The sequence below is a fragment of the Diplodia seriata genome, assembly GCF_021436955.1.
Source record: "Diplodia seriata strain FDS-637 chromosome Unknown scaffold_1, whole genome shotgun sequence".
In the NCBI taxonomy this organism is placed as follows: Eukaryota; Fungi; Ascomycota; class Dothideomycetes; order Botryosphaeriales; family Botryosphaeriaceae; genus Diplodia; species Diplodia seriata.
Genome location: NW_027117308.1, coordinates 1196560 through 1214193, shown reverse-complemented (window position 1 = coordinate 1214193; position 17634 = coordinate 1196560). Strand labels below are relative to the sequence as shown.

Below are 17634 nucleotides of genomic sequence, written 5' to 3'. Positions count from 1 at the left end.
ATTTGCTATTGGTAACTGATGAGGTCGCGGCGTAAGATTTGTCCTTGGTCGTTTGCCCCATGACCTTGGGCATCCATTGCATGAGGAGTGCACGTATAGCCGGCATCTGTTGACCATCGTCAACTTCGCTTGTCACTTGAAAGGAACTTCAGAAACTTACGCATGCACATATTATGCCCACGTGGATCTCGATGGTCGACCAATAGCCAACGGCCGTGTAATCCCCTTAGCTGGTAAGTATACAGCGGAAAGTGAGATGCCATGGTAAAACTTACATGTCAAGTTTTGCGTGCTTCCGAATTGGATCAGAACTTGAAGCCGGAGAATACTGACGATTGTAACGCTAGGTCCTGTCAGCCATCTGTACTGGATGTTCCAGCACGTTCAAATCTTACAAAAACCCGACGGAGAACATGAGAAGCAACAGGAACTTCTTGCGCTTGTTTAGCTGCAACTCCCACAGCTGGGGTAATGGAAGGATGATGACAATAATATCCAGGATAACATTGATCGCCGCACTGGACCATCCTTGAGCGTTGATGTTGTTGCACGTTCCTTCGTGTTCGTCGTCCCACTGGAGCCAGGCGTACCGAATCGGGCGACATTGGAAAACGGAGACCAGTACAAAGGCAATACAGTATCCAATACAGAGTCCAATTGTTACGAACACCGCCCGGCGGAAGCCTTTTTCGGGGAAGATTCGCAGATAGAAGAGGAGGATGGAGATTTTGAGGAGCGGTAATGCAGAGAGATACAGATCCTCGTCGAAGTAGTAGATCTGAACATTGGTTGAGCAGAGTGCACAAGCAGGGTTGGGCCCGGAAGACTAACGTAGAGGATGTGGGTGATGTTTTCAAATGGCAAGGTCCAAATGTCCCTACCAAGACCAAGGTTTGCCACTGACCGAGCTGTTTAGCGGCGAATTCTGATTGTTTCGGCTACGAAGGTACTTACAGACAACCGAAAGGCAAGTCAATGGCGCAACAAGAACGACGACGACAGTCATCATAGCGTCATCCCAGCCCATGGTGCCGCCAAACTGGGGAAGTCGAGATACCATGCGAAGGATATAGGCAAGCAACGCACAAATGCCGCCAACGATACCGGAAACAGACACTGAACTTGTCCTATCCCGAATTGGCGCCCCGCATAGAGTCTGGGTGGCGTTTTTTGTTGCTGAAAAAGTCAGTGAATAATAAATGTTACAGGAGAACCGACGTACCCAACTGTTCCTTGACCTTGCATGACGACACAACACAAAGCTCGATTTGGGCATTTAGCGTCGAGTTCGAGCAGCTACATTCGGTATCTGTCAGCCCGCAAGGCGATGCGGCGATGTTCTTCTCGAGGCAGAGCAACTGAATTGTCAGTAGCGTACGGACGTAGCGGAACGAAGGGCTCCACGTACTCCGCATGCCGGCATAACCGAGACAATCTGTTGCAGTTCGGCAGCGCTGGCAGCTTGGATTGTGGGGACTACAGCCGCCAGTAAGGCTGACAACCACAGGGCGAGCTTCATGCTGCGACAGCTGCAGGCTTCGTTGGCAATACAAGGAGGTCCGGCACACGAAGTCGTAGGCGGGAGCGGCAAGAAAAGACCCTGGAGACCTGATCGTCGCTGGCCCCTTGCGTGTCCATGGCCCTTCTGGTTGAGGGACTGCGGAGGACTGAAATGAGTCGATCTCCATCAATCACCGCCCCCATGGCCGCTGGACTAGTTCGGGGCTTTCGGAAACAGGGCCCATTCGGGCAGCAGAAGCACGCCATTGCCGCGAGCCAGTCAAGAAAAGATCACCAAAACCGCCCATGTTCAAGAATTCCGACCAAGGAAGCGGACGAGCGTGCGGGCCTCAATCGACGCCTTGGCGGCGCATCCACGAGCCAATCTGCGGAGCAAGGAGAGGGCGTCCCCCGGACACCGAGTAATTCGACGATTCATGCTTTACGGGTGTTCCGCCTTGACTCAGGACGAGGTGGAAAATGGACGTTGAGCGTCGAATAGAGGTCGAGCGATCAGCAGTGGGTCCCTATTTGCCGGGCAGGGCTACCCGTTCCGCCTGGCAGGCTCCGGGGGCCGCGCACGCATGGCCTACCCGGAATTCGGCGCCAGGGGCTCTCCACGTCACCGGCTGCAGAGAGCCAACATGCGCCGAGTCATTTGCAGTTGACCGTTTGTTTCCGCCGTGCACGTCCCCCCCGCTGCTACCGTTGCTGATCTGAATCTCATCAGACGGTACCACGTCGGTAACCTCACGGGAACTGTTGCCGAACCTGAACTGTTCATTTTCAAGCTATGCCCGATGGACATTGCATGCCGTGTGGCACTGCCGCCAGCATCCCTGGTTTGCGCCCCGGCGGTGAGGAGCCTCACTGAAAGGTCGCCACTCATTGGCTCCCTCGACCACGCCACCTACTCCAAAGCCGTTGCATCTCAGGCCCTTGCCAGCAACTTGAATTTGCACATGGACATGCGTCTAGTATGATGGGATCTATTCAGATTGAATTGCCTGTTCAGAAGTGATAGTAACGATTTTTCCTATTCCCTTGTTTATCTATTTAGAAGCGCCGCGGGCTCCTGATCCATTCATCCTCTCCAACTAATTTGTTGCGTTCTATCATCGGTAACGATTGACAGAAACGGATGGGATTTCCAGCAAAAGTACTCCGGAATACTTCAAAAAGTCCAGGGCTGTATCGATTGAGGTCTCACAGACGTCTTCCTGATCGACTCCTCGACCAACCCTGACTACGTCACCGGCGATCCCGTATAGTAGAGGATAGTCAGCATGGTCCTTGCCTTGGCTCAGAATACGCTGGTAACCAGTGGCTACGTCTCAGAGATGGGACTGAATCCTTGCTGGAAGTCGTCCTCGGCAATTGGCGAAGTGTCTGGCACGCATGTGGAACTGGCCTTGATCCCGGAGTTACGGGTGTCGTCTGGACCGGGAAGCCGATCTCCCAGGATACATACCTGGAAGAGCGGTATGACCGTGCATGATCTTCTCGAAGGTGCACAAAGCTTGGGGGTGTGTTGCTCGCTCAGCATCCAATGCCAAGGAGTCAGGCCCTCCCTACCGTCTGTCAACTCATTAAGCTTCCATTGATGCCGAGCTACGCTGGTTCCGCGAGGCGACATAGCCGAGGATCAAACTTCTGCTTTGGGCCATCCACTGACATCTAAGCTAGATTCGCTTATTACTCGCACACTCATGAATCAGTGCAACGATTCTCCGGTGTGGAGTTCGCTTGTGATGATCTCTGAAGCTGCGCGCATATCCTCTCAGCAGATGGAGGAGGATCGTGCTGATGGACACAGTAAAGCTTGACGTTATCCAGAGTATCCGCGCCTGGTATGGCGATAGATTACCTGGACATATGAACAGCTGCAAGAGAGACTTCCCAAGACTGGTTAGTAGAGATCACGAGGAGTCCAACGCTGTGGGTGCGCGCAGATACGCGAACGCCCCCTATGATTTCCGTATCGTAAAACTTACAAGTCACTCCTCGGCTAGCCCTGCGGCCTCGTCTTCCGTGTTCGGACCAATCGTACACTACACAGCATTGAATATGGGCTCGTTCAGGTGAGCCTCAATGCATTGGAACGGCGTCCCAGGTCATGCCTGCAGCTCGCTTGTAGTTGCGATAACAAGGAGAATGTCAATCATGTGGTCTCTGGGGAGTGGGAGGAGTTTGCTGACGGTGTTTTGATCTAGGTAAATCTCTGGAATCCGGTCATCTACTCTGCTTCGTGTGAGTTGGTCATCTTCGCACGGTTAAGGTGGCGAACAGCCAGTCCCTGGGGACAACTGACCACGGGCTATGCATCTTCGTGCACGTTCAGTCGATAGTGGGGATTTCGGCGGGGAGTGCAAAGATGGTTGTTCGGGAATATGGCTACAAACAGCAACCTCCATGCTGGCTGTCCACTTCTTTCTGCAGTTGCCCAGATCGGCTTCATTATCTTTAATATACTCTTGACTTTCCATTCGTTCTAGGCGTTTCTTCAAACGTCGCTGTCCTTATATGTGCACATCATAACAGTCGGCCCGAGTCTATATGTGCGCGCATCTTATACATGGCCTTTCGTGTTCGCGTTTCATACGCTTCGCGAGCCCGACCTGTGGGGCGTTGGGGGCGAGGACACAAGAGCTCGGGGATAGGTCCGGATGGAAGGCTGTCGAAGTGCACACTGCACAATCCGCCGCCCAGGTGGTGCTTGTGCTGCTTCGTGCGAGCCGCTCTGGAGACCATCAACTTGCGTTTCCTATAACAGCAGCCTTTGCCCCGAGGCCAAGAAGTTTGTTTGGTAAGTTGGCTACCACGCTAATCAAGTACTAAGAGCGCGGCGCTCGCTTATAGGTATAGCACTAAACCAGGAACCATACAATTGAGGGATGGCATCCCGCCAGAGCCGAACGCTACCCCGTTTATCAGCCATTCAGAGGTCTCTGCTGACGCACATTTGCAAATACCCCGCGAATAAACCTGGCTCAGCCTCACGACCAACCTGAGCTGACTGGGTCTCGCAGTACTTGGCTGTAGACCAAGATCTTGGACGCACGGGATGGCAAGCCATCAACTTGGCTTGATGATAAATGTTCATGGGATGATTAATGCTCATACCATGGGGGAGAAGACGGCATCCCGCCAGACAGTGAGAAGACTGAGCATAAAAGGCAATACCTAACAGAGCCACAGATTCGAGTCTGAAGAGCTTCAATCAACCCCAATTCATCTACCACGCGCACTACTTCCAGTCCAGAAGAACCACCAGAAGAAGAAACGCGCCACAATGTCCACCACACTCCTCTGGCCAGACATTACCAAGAAAATTCACCGGACCGAGTACGCAGCCATCTCGCCCCTCAATCCGGCCAACTCGCACGCGGGTAAAACTGTCGTTGTAACTGGTGGTGCAACCGGCATCGGCTTGGCCATCGCCCGTGCCTTCCTACGCGCCAGCGCCCGCACTGTCGTCCTGCTCGCCCGGCGTGAGGAAGTGCTGGGCGAAGCAGCTGCTGGGCTGCGGAAGGAATCTGGGGGGAAGAGTGCCGGCCATGACAAGGTTCTCACCTACGCCGTAGACATCACGGACGAGGACCGCGTCAACGACGTCTTCGCCGAAGTGCGACAACGCATCAACGCCAACAACGACGACGACGACGACGTGAAACCGACTGAGGGAAAAGCAGCAACGAACCACGACATCGACGTCCTCGTCCTCTCAGCCACGTATGTGGCCCACGACCTCCCCGCGCTGGGCTACAGCCAGCAGTCACTGCGCGCCACCTTCGAGACGAACATCATCGGCAACCTCAACGCGATCCGCGCCTTCGTGCCCGAGGCGGCCCACATCCCCATGGCCGACATCTACGCGGGGAACATGCTGACGCCGCTCCGCCCCGTCCGCCAAACGACGACGACGACGACGACGACAGCACCCACGTCGACGGCGCCCTCGTCCTCCCCCGACGACCGCGTCATAATCAACATCACCGACGTGGCGTCCTACACCCCCTTCCCCACGCAATCCCTCTACAGCGCCTCCAAGCTCTTCTTCGCCCACATGATCCGCCATCTCGACGCCGAGCTCAGCCAGCTTTCCTCCTGTTCGTCGTCGTCGTCGCCGAATCGCCCCGTCGTCGTCCGCGCCCATTCCCTCCACCCCGCTGCCGTCCTCACACCCGCCAGCCGCGCCATAGGCTACGACGAGACCACGTTCGACTGGGACGACGAGTCGCTGCCCGGCGGCTTTGCCGTGTGGCTGGCGAGCGGGCGGGCGAGGTTCCTGCGTGGCCGGTTCGTGCACGCGACGTGGGACGTTGACGAGTTGGTGGGGATGGAGGGCAGGTTCGCGGAGGACGGGGATCTGGCGGCGGTGGTGTTGAAGGTCTAGACAACTTTCGAGGAGGGACTTGGAATAAGAAAGGATGATGGAAGGATGGGGGGATATCCAGCTGGGAAGGAATCTTGGTCGGCACAGTAGCTCACAAAAAAAGAATTACATTCACCGGTCGATCTCGCCGCGCTATTGCAATTGACTCACGTGGGTGGTAGATACCTCTGTCCGCATGCATTTAGACAAAGAGGCTCGAAATTCGCATCTAGGTCCGGATGTTTGCTTCGATAGCCTAGAAAAAAAAAAGAGTGTAGCATCTTTCGATGGGCACAAGAAGCTCGGATGTTTTCCAGCTCATAATGTCGGTTCGTTTGGGTGATTTTTCAGTGTAGTAGTGGAACTTGCTGGACGGATGTCTCCTCAGGGCTCAGGCTACTCACTATAGACCACGGCTCCCAAAAACACTTGAGCGCACATTGCATCTTGCCATGGTTTGCGTCTCCACTGACATCGCACGATGGGATAGCAACTTGGTTTGGAAGCTTTACTATAGAAAAGCTAATCAACCTTGGCCCTCTAGCCAGATCCGAACCGCATAACAATGTCGTAATCTGTCCACAGGTGACGTTCTACGCCAGTTGTAGAGATAGTCATCGTGAATCTGAGAATGAACGTCGTTATCGTTAACGTTGTCATCGTGAGCGTCCTGGTTCAACCCCGGACAGACCTGGACTTTACCAGCCGCCGTTGGCGGGTTCGCCAGAGGTGTCCCAGGCAGCAGCACCCATGCCCATGCCGTTGCTCCAGGAGTCGCCGCCACCCGGAGCGTCCCCAGCCCAGTTGTTGGAGGCATCACCGCCGCTGCCACCTCCAGAAGCACCGGCCGAGTCCCAGCCACCAGAGCCCGAACCACCAAAGCCGCTGTCGAATCCACCGCCAAAGCCGCCACCGCCAGCTTCCATCTCCTCAGCCTTAGGACACTTCTTCTTGGTGTGACCCTTCTCCTTGCAGACAGAGCAAGTGATCTTCGACCAATCCTTCTTCTTGTCGCACTGGAAGAAGCCGTGGCCCTCCTCTCCACAGTTGATGCAGATGTTGCAGTCCCTCGCCATGTGGCCGGTCTGCCCGCAATTGTGACTAAACAGTGTCAGCTTGGAAGTCTTGTACCTACGACGAAACATGACTTACCAAGGACGGCTATCTCCACCAGCAGAGGGGTTGGTCGGGTTGACACACTCGCTCTTGAGATGGCCAGGCTCGCCGCAGTTGTGGCAGGTACGGCCACCGCCGCCGCCACCCTTGGACGGGTTGGGGCAGTCGGCCTTGAGATGACCAACCTGGCCGCAGCCGTAGCAGGGACGGTCATCGCCGCCGCCACCGTTAGGGCACTCCATCTTACGGTGGCCCGTCTGACCGCAGCTATAGCTGTAGATATAGTGAGCTCATTTGTCTAATGTAGGCAGGGTGTGATGATGGTGTCGCAGCTTACCACGCCTGGCCAGAGCCGCCGCCCTTGGGAGGCTCGGGGCAGTCGGCCTTCATGTGTCCAGAGCCGCCGCAGTTGTAGCAGCCGCGGTTGCCGGCGTTGGCGCCGTTGGTGCTGCTACCGTTCTTGTTCTTGGGAGCGGCAGTGCTGGTGAAGCCGTTCTCGTTGGCCCAACCGACCTCCTCCTGGTGAGCGGCGTCGTCATTGACTTGGTCGCCCCAATTCGTCGTCATCTCCTCGGCGACGGGCTTCTCGGCAGCCTCCTTGGCCTCCTTGGCCTCCTTGTCCTTCTTAGCCTTCTGATGGCCCTTGCCGGCCTCGTGGGAGTTCCAGTCCTTGGTCTCGATGGTGCGGTCGCAGGTCTCGCACAAAGTCCACCTAGGACCGATCTCCTTGTGAGCCTGGTAGGGATTGCTATCGAGCGCCATGTAAGGGTTCCGCATGGCTGCTGTTTGACGTGCAAAACTTGCTTAAAAGCTTCACTGGAATCTGTGCAGTAGAGATTTAGCCGCACTGAGAGAAGCAGACTGGTTTAGATCTTGGAGGCGTGAAGTGTTGCGGCTGTCTGCGCGTGCAATGAGTTGGCGGCATACCTCTTCGAGCGTGTGAGCGACCGCGGAAATTGGCTGTGCGGGTCACGGAAACGGGTGTGCGATGGAAGTAGAAAGGTTGCGATGTTGTTTGGAGACTCAAGGAAATATCTCGACTGTTGTGTCTAACCGCTTTGGGCCGGCGCAAACGCGCTTTCCTCAAGCAAACGTTCCGCCACGCGCAGCAGCAACCCGGTTTTTCCGGTCTACGTAGCATCCGTCGCGCATGTTCTCTGCGCTTCCTCCACGTGGAGCGCTCATATCCTTCCTTCCCATCACATCCATCACTGGGCATGCCCTGCCAAGCCGAAACCTTCCCATTCGGGCGAACTGCGACCAAGTCCTGTCTTGCCCTTCTCATCTTTTCCCCCCAAAGGTAATCCGAATTAAACCCTTGCACGTGGATGCGACTCTCGAAATGCGTCCAGGTAGTGCAGCGCCCTCTGCAGGGCTTAGAAGATTCAAGTCTTCTGAACACTGCTGCGTCGCATGGGCGAGCCGTCGCCGAGCGCTCCCTTGGGGTGCGCGATTCTTCAGGACAGCTGGGCGCTTCTTGAGTGGCGCTTGCGGTAGATGGCCCCTTTTGGTGCCGGTAGTCTCGAGAACTGGCGTGAGGGCGGTATAGTATAGCCCTGGTCAAACATGCCGGTCTCGTATATGAAATGAAAGATCGCATGCGGCCTCTTGCGGCCACACGGGGTTGTTGCGCTCAGGCCACGCTCAGGCCCTGCAGAGGCTGCGGAACCGAGGCGAGCATGGCCAGATAGATGACCCCGCTGCAGACCAATAGGCCAATACACATGAGGAAAGTGGCGGCCCACTGAGTAAAAGGCGTGTATTCGGCCAGCAGCAGCTCCTGCGCTTCCTCGTCGATGATGTATTGCCGGCGACGGGCGTGAGGGGACAGAGTCGCGGGAATGGCAACGAGAAGAGGGACTTTGAGGTGCGTGCTCGACGTGCGAACAGGCATCAACCCGCCGGTCTCCATGCAGGTAGGATACGTCTGGGCCTATAACAGATCTGTCAGTACTGCTGACTCAAGCTGAGGGAGACACGGGAACATACGTAGGCCATGGCAAGCTGCTCCTTCTCTGCGTGGGCGTCCATTGTGTTTGGCTGAAGAGCAGTCTGACTCTCGGTTCACTGGCGGAATGAGTGACTGGGTTGAGTGCGTGAGCGAGGGTGCAGAGGCAAGTGGTAGGGCATCACGCTGACTATTAAGTAGCCTGCAGGCTGAAGTATCGGACGAGAGCCATATACCACTTGGGGTCGGACTTGGCGTGCGGATCGTTGGGTGGTCGTGCCCTCAGCCCTGCGGCATAGCCTCCTTGCCTATGGGACCCTAGCCCCCACGAGCGCTTTAAAAACTGCCTAGTCTGGTGGTTCTCGCGCATGGCCCATTCATGGCTAACTGCCGGATACGAGGATGGGACCCAAGGTAATCTTAAAGAGCGAGGCACTTGGAGCAGGAAGGCGGACTTATGATGGGTCCAGCGAACAGCCAGAGACGCTGTGCGCCGCACCGAGAGGAACTGCCGCTGGCGGGGGCAGCTCTCACGATGTGCATGGCGAAGCACAAATGAGAAAAGGGTGCTGTGGTTTCATGTTGGTGTCAAGCCTGCCCCGGCTAGGCAGCGGCTTGAGCGCAGCGGCACAGGCACAAGCGCGGGCAGGCACGGGCTGGCGGGCTCGGCTGTCACGCTAGGGGCCGGCGCTGCCGAGAGCGCGACCAAATATAGGCCGACAACCGTAAACAAGCGCCGACGCCCGCCCACTGCTCGCCCATCGCCAATTCTCTCCGTCCTGAGCCACAGCCGCACCACAATGCCGGCCGCCGTCGATAACAGCCCGAATCGCACCGCCAACGAGCACTCGCCGTCCCCTGCCCCCGCCCCGCCCGTAGCCGACTCGCCGGGCCCGCGCGCGACAGCCCTACAGAACATCTTCGCCCAAGCACTCGACGCGACCATCAAGCGCTGCTCCTACGCGAACTTTGCCGCTTGCTTCCCGACCCCTGCCCAATATGTCCCCGAGAACCTCGATGCTTTCTGGCGTGACTTTACAGGGCGAGTGGGAGATGCTGCCAGGGTGAGTCTTCCGCGCTGGAGAGCTCCGGTGAAGCCTGCACCACGCGCATTCCGCGGGTACCGACGCTGGGAGGACGCCATCTCCACCATGTTTGGCCCCTGCGAGCAAGCTGACTGACTTGACTCCGTCTGCGCTATAGAACAACTTCGACCAGATCCTTGTCTCCCGGAATGCTGTCCAGTCTCTGAACTCCCTCGATGCCCTCGTCCAGGATGCCAAGAAGTGCAAAGACCGCGCAGAGGCAGAGGCCAATGGAGCTCCTATCGAGCCACCTACCCCGTGAGTTCTCCGGTACGAGGCGCTAGAAGCCGTTCGGTGGCGAAGCCCGTGCGAGCGTAACGCCCGCAATTTGGTCAAGGACATGTGCTGACTCAAGGCAGACCACATACACTTCCCGCTCAAACCCTCGCCCTCGCACACCTCCAGCCTTTTCTCTCCTCGCAAGCCGAAACCTTGGGGTCGCAGTTATCGACCACCCAGAAAGCGAATACTCAGCTGTTGTCCGAAATACAGGCTCAACGTGCCGAGCTTGCGGCCTTGATGAGCGGACTTGAGCACGTAGTGAAAGACCTAGAGGGCAGTGTAGGAATGCTTTCTCAAGAAGAAGTGCAGTCGCTTACTCAAGAGGTGCTCGACATTGACAACGAGCTCATGGATTGACATGGCTGAGCCTCTTCGGAGCAGCTATTGATACCGGTGAGGGTTTTCGAAACCCCCGATTCGCTCACGTTTCCCGAGACGGAGACGCCACGTCCATGTTGCGTTTGCCTCAAGACATGCTCAGGTTCACCGACGACGGCGCCTGCATGTCTCGGGCAGCGATTGCTACTACTTGAGTCCATGGAGGTATCGTCTCTGGAAATCCGACGTGCCCATTGTAGCTGCACGAACCGGTGCCTCTTAAAGCCTCAAACCATCAAGGCGTCTATTACGGGGAGCGGTTCATCGTCCCAAGCGTTGCTGCTTCCGGCCTTTGTGGCATGTTCCTGGCGGCATTTAATGAGCCACTGTAGAGCTGAAGTACACCTGATCCGGATAGGCTTGGACCTATAGAAGCCGGCGTCACTCTGCTCTGCTGCTGATGTGTAGCCAAGAAATCGGAAAGAGGGGAAAGATGGTGGTATGAGCATTTGTGCTACCAATGAGCTTTCCCGATGCGGGTTGTGGCGGCTTAACATGCCAGGAGACCAAAGCTTGGCTGACCGTAGGATGCGTATCCGTCTACGGCCGCACTTGGTCAGTGTAGCAGCAAACGTCCACGTGCCACGTTCGCCGTTCTCCCAGCTCGCCGACCACTCATATCTGCCAAGTCATGCAGGAGAGGTCAATTGTATCGTTTGTTTCTGATTCTCTTAGGTCACAGAAACAAATATACTTTTCGCCAGTGACACTTCACGTCGGCGACAGGAAGCAAACAGGTACCTGATGTCAGATTAAATAAATATGTTCCATGCTACAGTCCGTGTCCCGATGCCACGTCTTACTCTCAATATCACTGTCAACACGCACGCCTTTATCACGTGTCTCCGCTCGTAGCTTAACCTGCACCGCACGTCTCAAGTCTGAAGTAAACAAGCCTCCAAAGCGTACCAAAGCGTCTCCTCCGAAAATGGCTACCCTTGACAGCACCGTTGTATGGTTCCCGCGATAAATTCATTTTTTTATGCCTTTTCGCTCGCTGACCGCCATCGCAGACCAGATACGAGCATTCCAGAAAGGAGCCTCTGAACCGCGAGCCCCCGGTCGATGAGCTGATATCCTCGTGAGTCCCCAGAATGCCCACCCACTAGGCAACTCAGCAAGGGGGAGAGATCCAGCCTAATTTCTGACCGGTACGAATCCCCAACGATAGCTTCATTACCAAGTCCGGAAGTTTCGACAGAAATCATGGGTATGTAATATTTCTTGCCTTTCCTTTCCTGTTTTTTTTTTTTTGGGCGTTAGTTACCACGCCTGAAATATTGTTCAGTCATAGCACGCAGCAAAGATAACAGGATCCGCACTCCCTCACCCAAGTCGAACCCCCTCCCTTTCCAACACAAGCTCTCCCACAAGAAGGGAAAGGGGGGGAAATTTTTCCCCAACAGTTGGTTGACATCGGGCTCCCCAAAAAACGACAGACCCATCCCTCACATCGACCCCAACACCCACACCCTCACCATCGTCATCGATACGCCAACAACAGCAACAACAACACCATCATCCACCAGAGCAGGGAGAGTGAGAGAAGGAGAAAGAGAAAGCCCAACCGCTCCTCTGACACTCACCCCCGCCGACCTCCGCACCCGCTTCCCCCAGCACGACGTCGTCGCGGCGCTGCAGTGCGCGGGCAACCGGCGGCGCGCGATGCGCACGCGGCTGCCGCGCCGAGGCGAGATCAAGGGCGTCGACTGGGGCGACGGGGCGGCCGCGTGTTGCGTGTGGCGGGGGCCGCGGCTGCGGGACGTGTTGTTGGCCGCGGCCGGTGTTGGTGTTGTTGGTGTTGGTTCCTGCGGCGCCGATCGTGGGGGCTGCAACAGTGCCAGTGGCAGTGGCAGTGCGGTGCTGGAGCGGGTGGATAGCGTTGTGGACGGCGGCGGTGCTGGAGGCGACGAAGGCGGGGGGGATTGTGGTGGAGGAGATGGACGGGTGGGAGGAGGAGGGGGAGGTGGTGGGACAGACGGAGCAGCCCTGCACGTGGAATTCGCGTGCCACGCGACGGCGTGTCAGGAGGCGAGCTGGTACGGGGCGAGCATCCCGCTGGCGCGGGCGATGAGCGTCGAGGACGAGGTCGTCGTGGCGGTCGAGATGAACGGGCGGCCGCTGACGGCGGCGCATGGGGCCCCGGTGCGCATCGTGGTGCCGGGTGTGGCGGGGGCGAGGAGCGTGAAATGGTGTGTATATCCCGGTCTCGTCCCGACTTTTTCTTCGGGTTGCCGAATGGATGTAGCTGGATGCTGGAGAGATGGTGGTGCTAATCTGTTGTTGGATGAACGAGCAGGGTCGACACCATCACCGTGCAGCCCTTCGAGAGCCGCAACCACTACCAGCAACGTGACTACAAAATTCTTCCGCAGTTTTGCATCGACGATGCCACCGCGGAGAAGTGGTGGAGCCGCACCCCGGCCCTCATGGACATGCCAGTCAACTCCGTCGTCGGGATTCCGCAGTCCGGATGCCGCGTGACTCCGTCAGCTGTCGATGGCACCATCGAAGTCAGGGGTTACGCGCTGCCCGGCGGTAGGGATGGCCCTGTGAGGAGGGTCGAGGTGTCGGGCGACGAGGGCCGGACGTGGACGGCGGCCGAGATCCTGGAGCCGCCAGAGGAGATGGGGAGGTTGGCTTCGCGGTGGGCGTGGAGCTTGTGGCGTGCAAGGGTGAAGGTGGAGAAGGGGGTGAAGAGGTGTGTTTGGAGCAGAGCGACAGACGGGAGGGATACGCAGCCGCGATTCCCAGAGTGGAACTGGAGAGGGTTGGCGTATAACGGGTATGGCGAGGCGGTGGACTTGCTTGTGGAGTGAGAGATACATGCACAAGGTGGTGATGCTTAATTGTTTGTAAATCTTACACAGTTTGGGGGTTTCGTCGCGTGAGAGATAACGTCCTGGTATTTTTGGCTCCGTTTCTGGAAACCAAGCCACAGGGGCATGCATCCGAAGGAATCACGTTATGCGTCGTTAGAGGCGACGAGAGCTGAGGGGCTGGGCGCAGTTGGTGGTGCCGATTCCGGAAGCAAAGCTTCTACTCCCATCGGCGGCTCTTGCTCTTTTCCTGCTTCCCACAGCTCTCCCTGAAGCGCCTTCTTCAAAAGCCAGTCTCGACGGAGGGTGTGGTCGCGAGGTAGGCAAAATCTCTCGAGGCACTCGTCGCGATGGTCGCGAGCTCCCTGTGCTAGCTCTCCCATGCCCATGGATAGCCACCGATCGGCAGCACTCCAGTAAGATCTAAAATCATCGTCTTGATGCAGTATTGTTATTGAAGTGTTGCTCTGCGCTGTCCGGTGGAAGAACAGCCGTCTTGATGAGGGTGTCGAAAAGGATGGATTTGCTAGCAGTATGCATTCGAGATCTTCCAGGACATCCTCCTTGGAAAGAGTGTCGTTCAGGTCTTCCAAGCTGATGGCAGTAAGGGCTAGCTTTCTCAGACAGGGCCAAAGAGTCCACCAGAGGTTCGGGAACGAGCCGCAGCTAACGAACTCTTCGACGTTCCAGAGCTGGTCAAAAGCACTGTTGAGCTTTGGGAAGACACTAAGGTGGTCCATGTGCGGAGCCATTGTATGGAAGGGGATGTCTACGACGAGACGCCGGAGAGTGAACTGCATTACTGACAAGAGCTCAAAGCACCACTGAGCAACTGGCTGGCTGTCGATGGAGTGGGGCGGGAACGGGGCGAGGTATAGGCTGGTCAGAAGCGGCTTGATTTCCACATGCGGCAAAGTGCTTTCCTCAGAACGCCCAGGAGCAGTGAGAGACTCCAGCGATAGAAGGAGGAGGCGCAGGCGGTTTTCTGAATCTATGCTTAGGCATCGTGAATAGAGATGACGCAGAGCGGTAGAATAAGTAAGCCTCGACACGCGGGTGAAGGCATGGATCGTTTTCGCGGCCGGGTCGGAGAGATGCAGAGCAACTGTATCGGATGGCGGCACGAGGCTGTCAAGGACCTGCAGTACTAATTCAGGCGGAAGTCGGCATGTCCCGGGGGCGGACATGGTGTGTGCTGGAGTGGTAGATGATGCGAGGCTGTCGTACGCGATACGCGCGCGATAAGCGTTGCCTACCTAGTGTTGTGGGGCGGCAACCACTTTTCTCAAGCCCGGCGATCACGTCGTCATCGGTCTTCTTAGCCCTCAACTCAACGCGCAGCCGGCGGAGCTACTTAGGGAACGCGGCCAAGTCAATATTCGACGAGCTACTACACAGCCACTATGAGGAAGAAGCCATAGAAAAGTAGGGGAAACTTGAGGGCGAGGGAAACGAATACGAGGTTACCAGCAATACTTAAAATGCCGGTCAATGAAATGGGTACTGTGAGCGCCTCGCCTACAAGGAGTACCTACAACTGGCACAGAGAAAGCCATGACTTCTGAAAGTTCGGCTCCACGAGATTGCCGGCTGCTTTGAGGCTTGAAATACTGACTCGCCATCCCTGTGGAGAGAATAACCACCTTGGTCATGGACCATCTTCCTACATAGACGGAAGTACTGCGGCGCGATGGCAGCAGGCTTCGGAAATGACCCAGGGGCTCCTAAAGAAGAGATGCCGCCACTGCCAACCGCGCGTGGGACGATTCATTTTCCGACAATTCGCCAAGGTCCAAAACACCGTCTGGCGCTCAGTGCTGCATCTACAACCGATCTTTCGGATTTGCCGACATACTGACAAGCATCACGCTAAGCATTCGCATCTACGGCCCGTGCTTGAACCTCGTTTGCATTCGCATTTTGGTGAATTTACGTATTTACATCAGGGTACTTTGGAATTTGAAAGATGGAAATTGTATTGATTCTCCGTTTCGGAAACGCAGGCTTAGTCCATGGCGGGGAGAGTGATCTTCTCGATAGTCCAGACCTTGCCGCCCTGGCTAGACTTCATCTCAGTGTAGACGGCACCGCCGGAGCTGGTCAGGGTGTCACTGAAGGTCGTGTCGGCGCCGGCGAGGGTGATGGTGGTGTTGAGGTACTGTTGCTCGGAAATAGTGCCGGTGCAGCTATCGTCACACTCGGTGCCGGTACCATAGCCGGTCATGTATGGGCCCGAGTCGTAGGAGAAGTAGGACAGGTTTTCACCCGTCTCGGCGTTGGTGACGATTCTTGGCTAACTGTCAGTGTCCTTGCTTCGGCAGATTTTGTTAGGATCGATGCTTACTGTTCCCAAGTGGTGCCGTCGTCCATCAGGTTGTACTCGATCCTGACCTTGGTGTCGCCGCTGACGGCAGACGAGTTGGAGTCCTTCTGGCCGAAGCTGCCGAAGAGAGAGGCGCGGATGCACCACTGGCTCGAGTCGGCGCCGCACCACGAGTTTCCGGAAGACCATTGCTCAAGGGTGGTCTGGACAAGATCGCCGGTGCCGTTGCTCATTCCGGGCCACAGGAAGAGCTCGCCATTCTGGGAGGATGGGGGAGTGCCGGGGATAATCGTGGTAACGGCGTTGACGATGGTCGACTTGGTAGGGCCAAGAGAGACGGCACCACCCCAGGTGTCGTCACGCTTCTGCATGAGACGGGTGACAGAAGGAAGGGAAGGCAAAGCAGCCGCCAGGGCGGGGAGGGCAAGAAGAGCGGCAGACTTCATGATGTCAAATCAGAATAGTAAAGAGCGAATGTAAGTCAGTAGGGAGTGACGGCAACCAGTGCTTGGACGATGAGAAGGATAGGCAAAAGATCATCGCGGTTGCTTATATAGTAGTCTTCTAGGTCCAATAGGGGCGGCCGCTGCCAATGGCTGGAGCGTACGTAAGGTCTTGTCCTTGAAACCAAGCATTCATGATCGACGCTCGGCACGTTTCATGAAACATCTACACTCCACACGCAGTCCCTGGAAAAGGAAAGCGTCTCACGCAGCTTGGGCGACTGCTGTACCTATTAAAGACTAGCGACACGCGTTCACCGCGCCATGATCGGATCTATGACCAGCACGGGCGAACACAGGGCGGGGTCTGTCGACGAGTTGCAAGAGTTGGCGCCACCTTATGACAGTGGAAATGGCATTCTCGGTCCGTCGCCCCATCAGTGTACCTTTCCGGATATAACGGGTAGCCGTGCACCATAAATGCCACCAATGGCGTCGAGTCGCGCTAACATATGATTAATTAAACCATACTGCCGTGGCACTTTCAATGGCTGCTAGCTGCAACTGGTAGTCATGTTCTGCAGAGTAAAGAGAGCGGGGGAACCTTGCGTTGTCGAGGCGAGCATTGGAGAAGGACTCGCATGCTACTTGCAATATCGTTGGGGCATCTGTTGTGACGCGTTGTAAAGAGGCCGGCGATGGCCTCGGCATTGCTAGGGTGTTTTTAAAATTTTGCATGGGGTGGAAGAAGGATGGAAGTAGGAGAGAAAGTGGTGCGCGGAAGGGACGAGGAACGAAAAGGGTAGTCGAATGCTGCAATGAACCGATACTGCTCGGCAATCGGAGAGTCGGAGAGTTTTTTTGTGCGCATTACTTGGCTTCAAGACATCGCATATGTAGACGGCATATGTAGACGGGTACTTGGCGCAAGCAGTCGGAGATCTCGGTGCAGCCGTTATCGGCGAGATTTAAAGCCGGCTGAGGTTGACAATAGGCCCGGCCATCACATCACAACAACACTTCAACTCAGCTCAATCCTCCCCTCCACCTTCATTCTCCATGTCCAAACCAAAGATCCTCTGCCTCCACGGGGCGGGGTCCAACGCGCGCATCTTCGAAGCGCAGACGGCGCGGCTAGGCATGGTGATCCGGAAGCACTTCGACCTGGTCTTCCTGGACGCACCCATTGAATGCGAGGCCGGGCCGGGCATCCTGCCCTTTTTCGAAGGCGAGGAGCCATTCCGGCGCTGGCACGACGAGGTGGACGACGAGGCGCGGAAGGACAGCGCAGGGGCGCACGCCCGACAGATGGAGCGCGTCCGCGAGTTGCTGCTGGGGGCCATTCGCGATCAAGGGCCGTTCGCC

The 17634-nt window shown here is 56.5% G+C and overlaps 6 protein-coding genes across 6 annotated transcripts; 2 read left to right on the top strand and 4 right to left on the bottom strand.

Moving 5' to 3' along the window:
- Positions 1-391: 391 nt before the first annotated feature.
- On the bottom strand, positions 392-1519 carry SLS55_000372 (uncharacterized protein; the record flags this gene model as incomplete). Its single annotated transcript, XM_066771883.1, has 2 exons — positions 392-778; positions 1409-1519. The coding sequence occupies 2 exons, from the start codon at positions 1517-1519 to the stop codon at positions 392-394; spliced, it is 498 nt and encodes a 165-aa protein (XP_066637162.1).
- Positions 1520-4792: 3273 nt separating this feature from the next.
- On the top strand, positions 4793-5896 carry SLS55_000371 (uncharacterized protein; the record flags this gene model as incomplete). Its single annotated transcript, XM_066771882.1, has 1 exon — positions 4793-5896. One exon carries the CDS (start codon positions 4793-4795, stop codon positions 5894-5896), a length of 1104 nt encoding a protein of 367 aa, XP_066637161.1.
- Positions 5897-6573: 677 nt separating this feature from the next.
- Positions 6574-7768, bottom strand: SLS55_000370 (uncharacterized protein; the record flags this gene model as incomplete). The annotated part of the gene is made up of 3 exons (XM_066771881.1): positions 6574-6976; positions 7028-7258; positions 7329-7768. 3 exons carry the CDS (start codon positions 7766-7768, stop codon positions 6574-6576), a joined length of 1074 nt encoding a protein of 357 aa, XP_066637160.1.
- An 856-nt stretch (positions 7769-8624) lies between these two features.
- Positions 8625-9022, bottom strand: SLS55_000369 (uncharacterized protein; the record flags this gene model as incomplete). The annotated part of the gene is made up of 2 exons (XM_066771880.1): positions 8625-8924; positions 8981-9022. The coding sequence occupies 2 exons, from the start codon at positions 9020-9022 to the stop codon at positions 8625-8627; spliced, it is 342 nt and encodes a 113-aa protein (XP_066637159.1).
- Positions 9023-9739: 717 nt separating this feature from the next.
- Positions 9740-10286, top strand: SLS55_000368 (uncharacterized protein; the record flags this gene model as incomplete). The annotated part of the gene is made up of 2 exons (XM_066771879.1): positions 9740-10003; positions 10143-10286. 2 exons carry the CDS (start codon positions 9740-9742, stop codon positions 10284-10286), a joined length of 408 nt encoding a protein of 135 aa, XP_066637158.1.
- A 5222-nt stretch (positions 10287-15508) lies between these two features.
- Positions 15509-16197, bottom strand: SLS55_000367 (uncharacterized protein; the record flags this gene model as incomplete). Its single annotated transcript, XM_066771878.1, has 2 exons — positions 15509-15791; positions 15848-16197. The coding sequence occupies 2 exons, from the start codon at positions 16195-16197 to the stop codon at positions 15509-15511; spliced, it is 633 nt and encodes a 210-aa protein (XP_066637157.1).
- Between the last annotated feature and the right edge of the window lie 1437 nt (positions 16198-17634).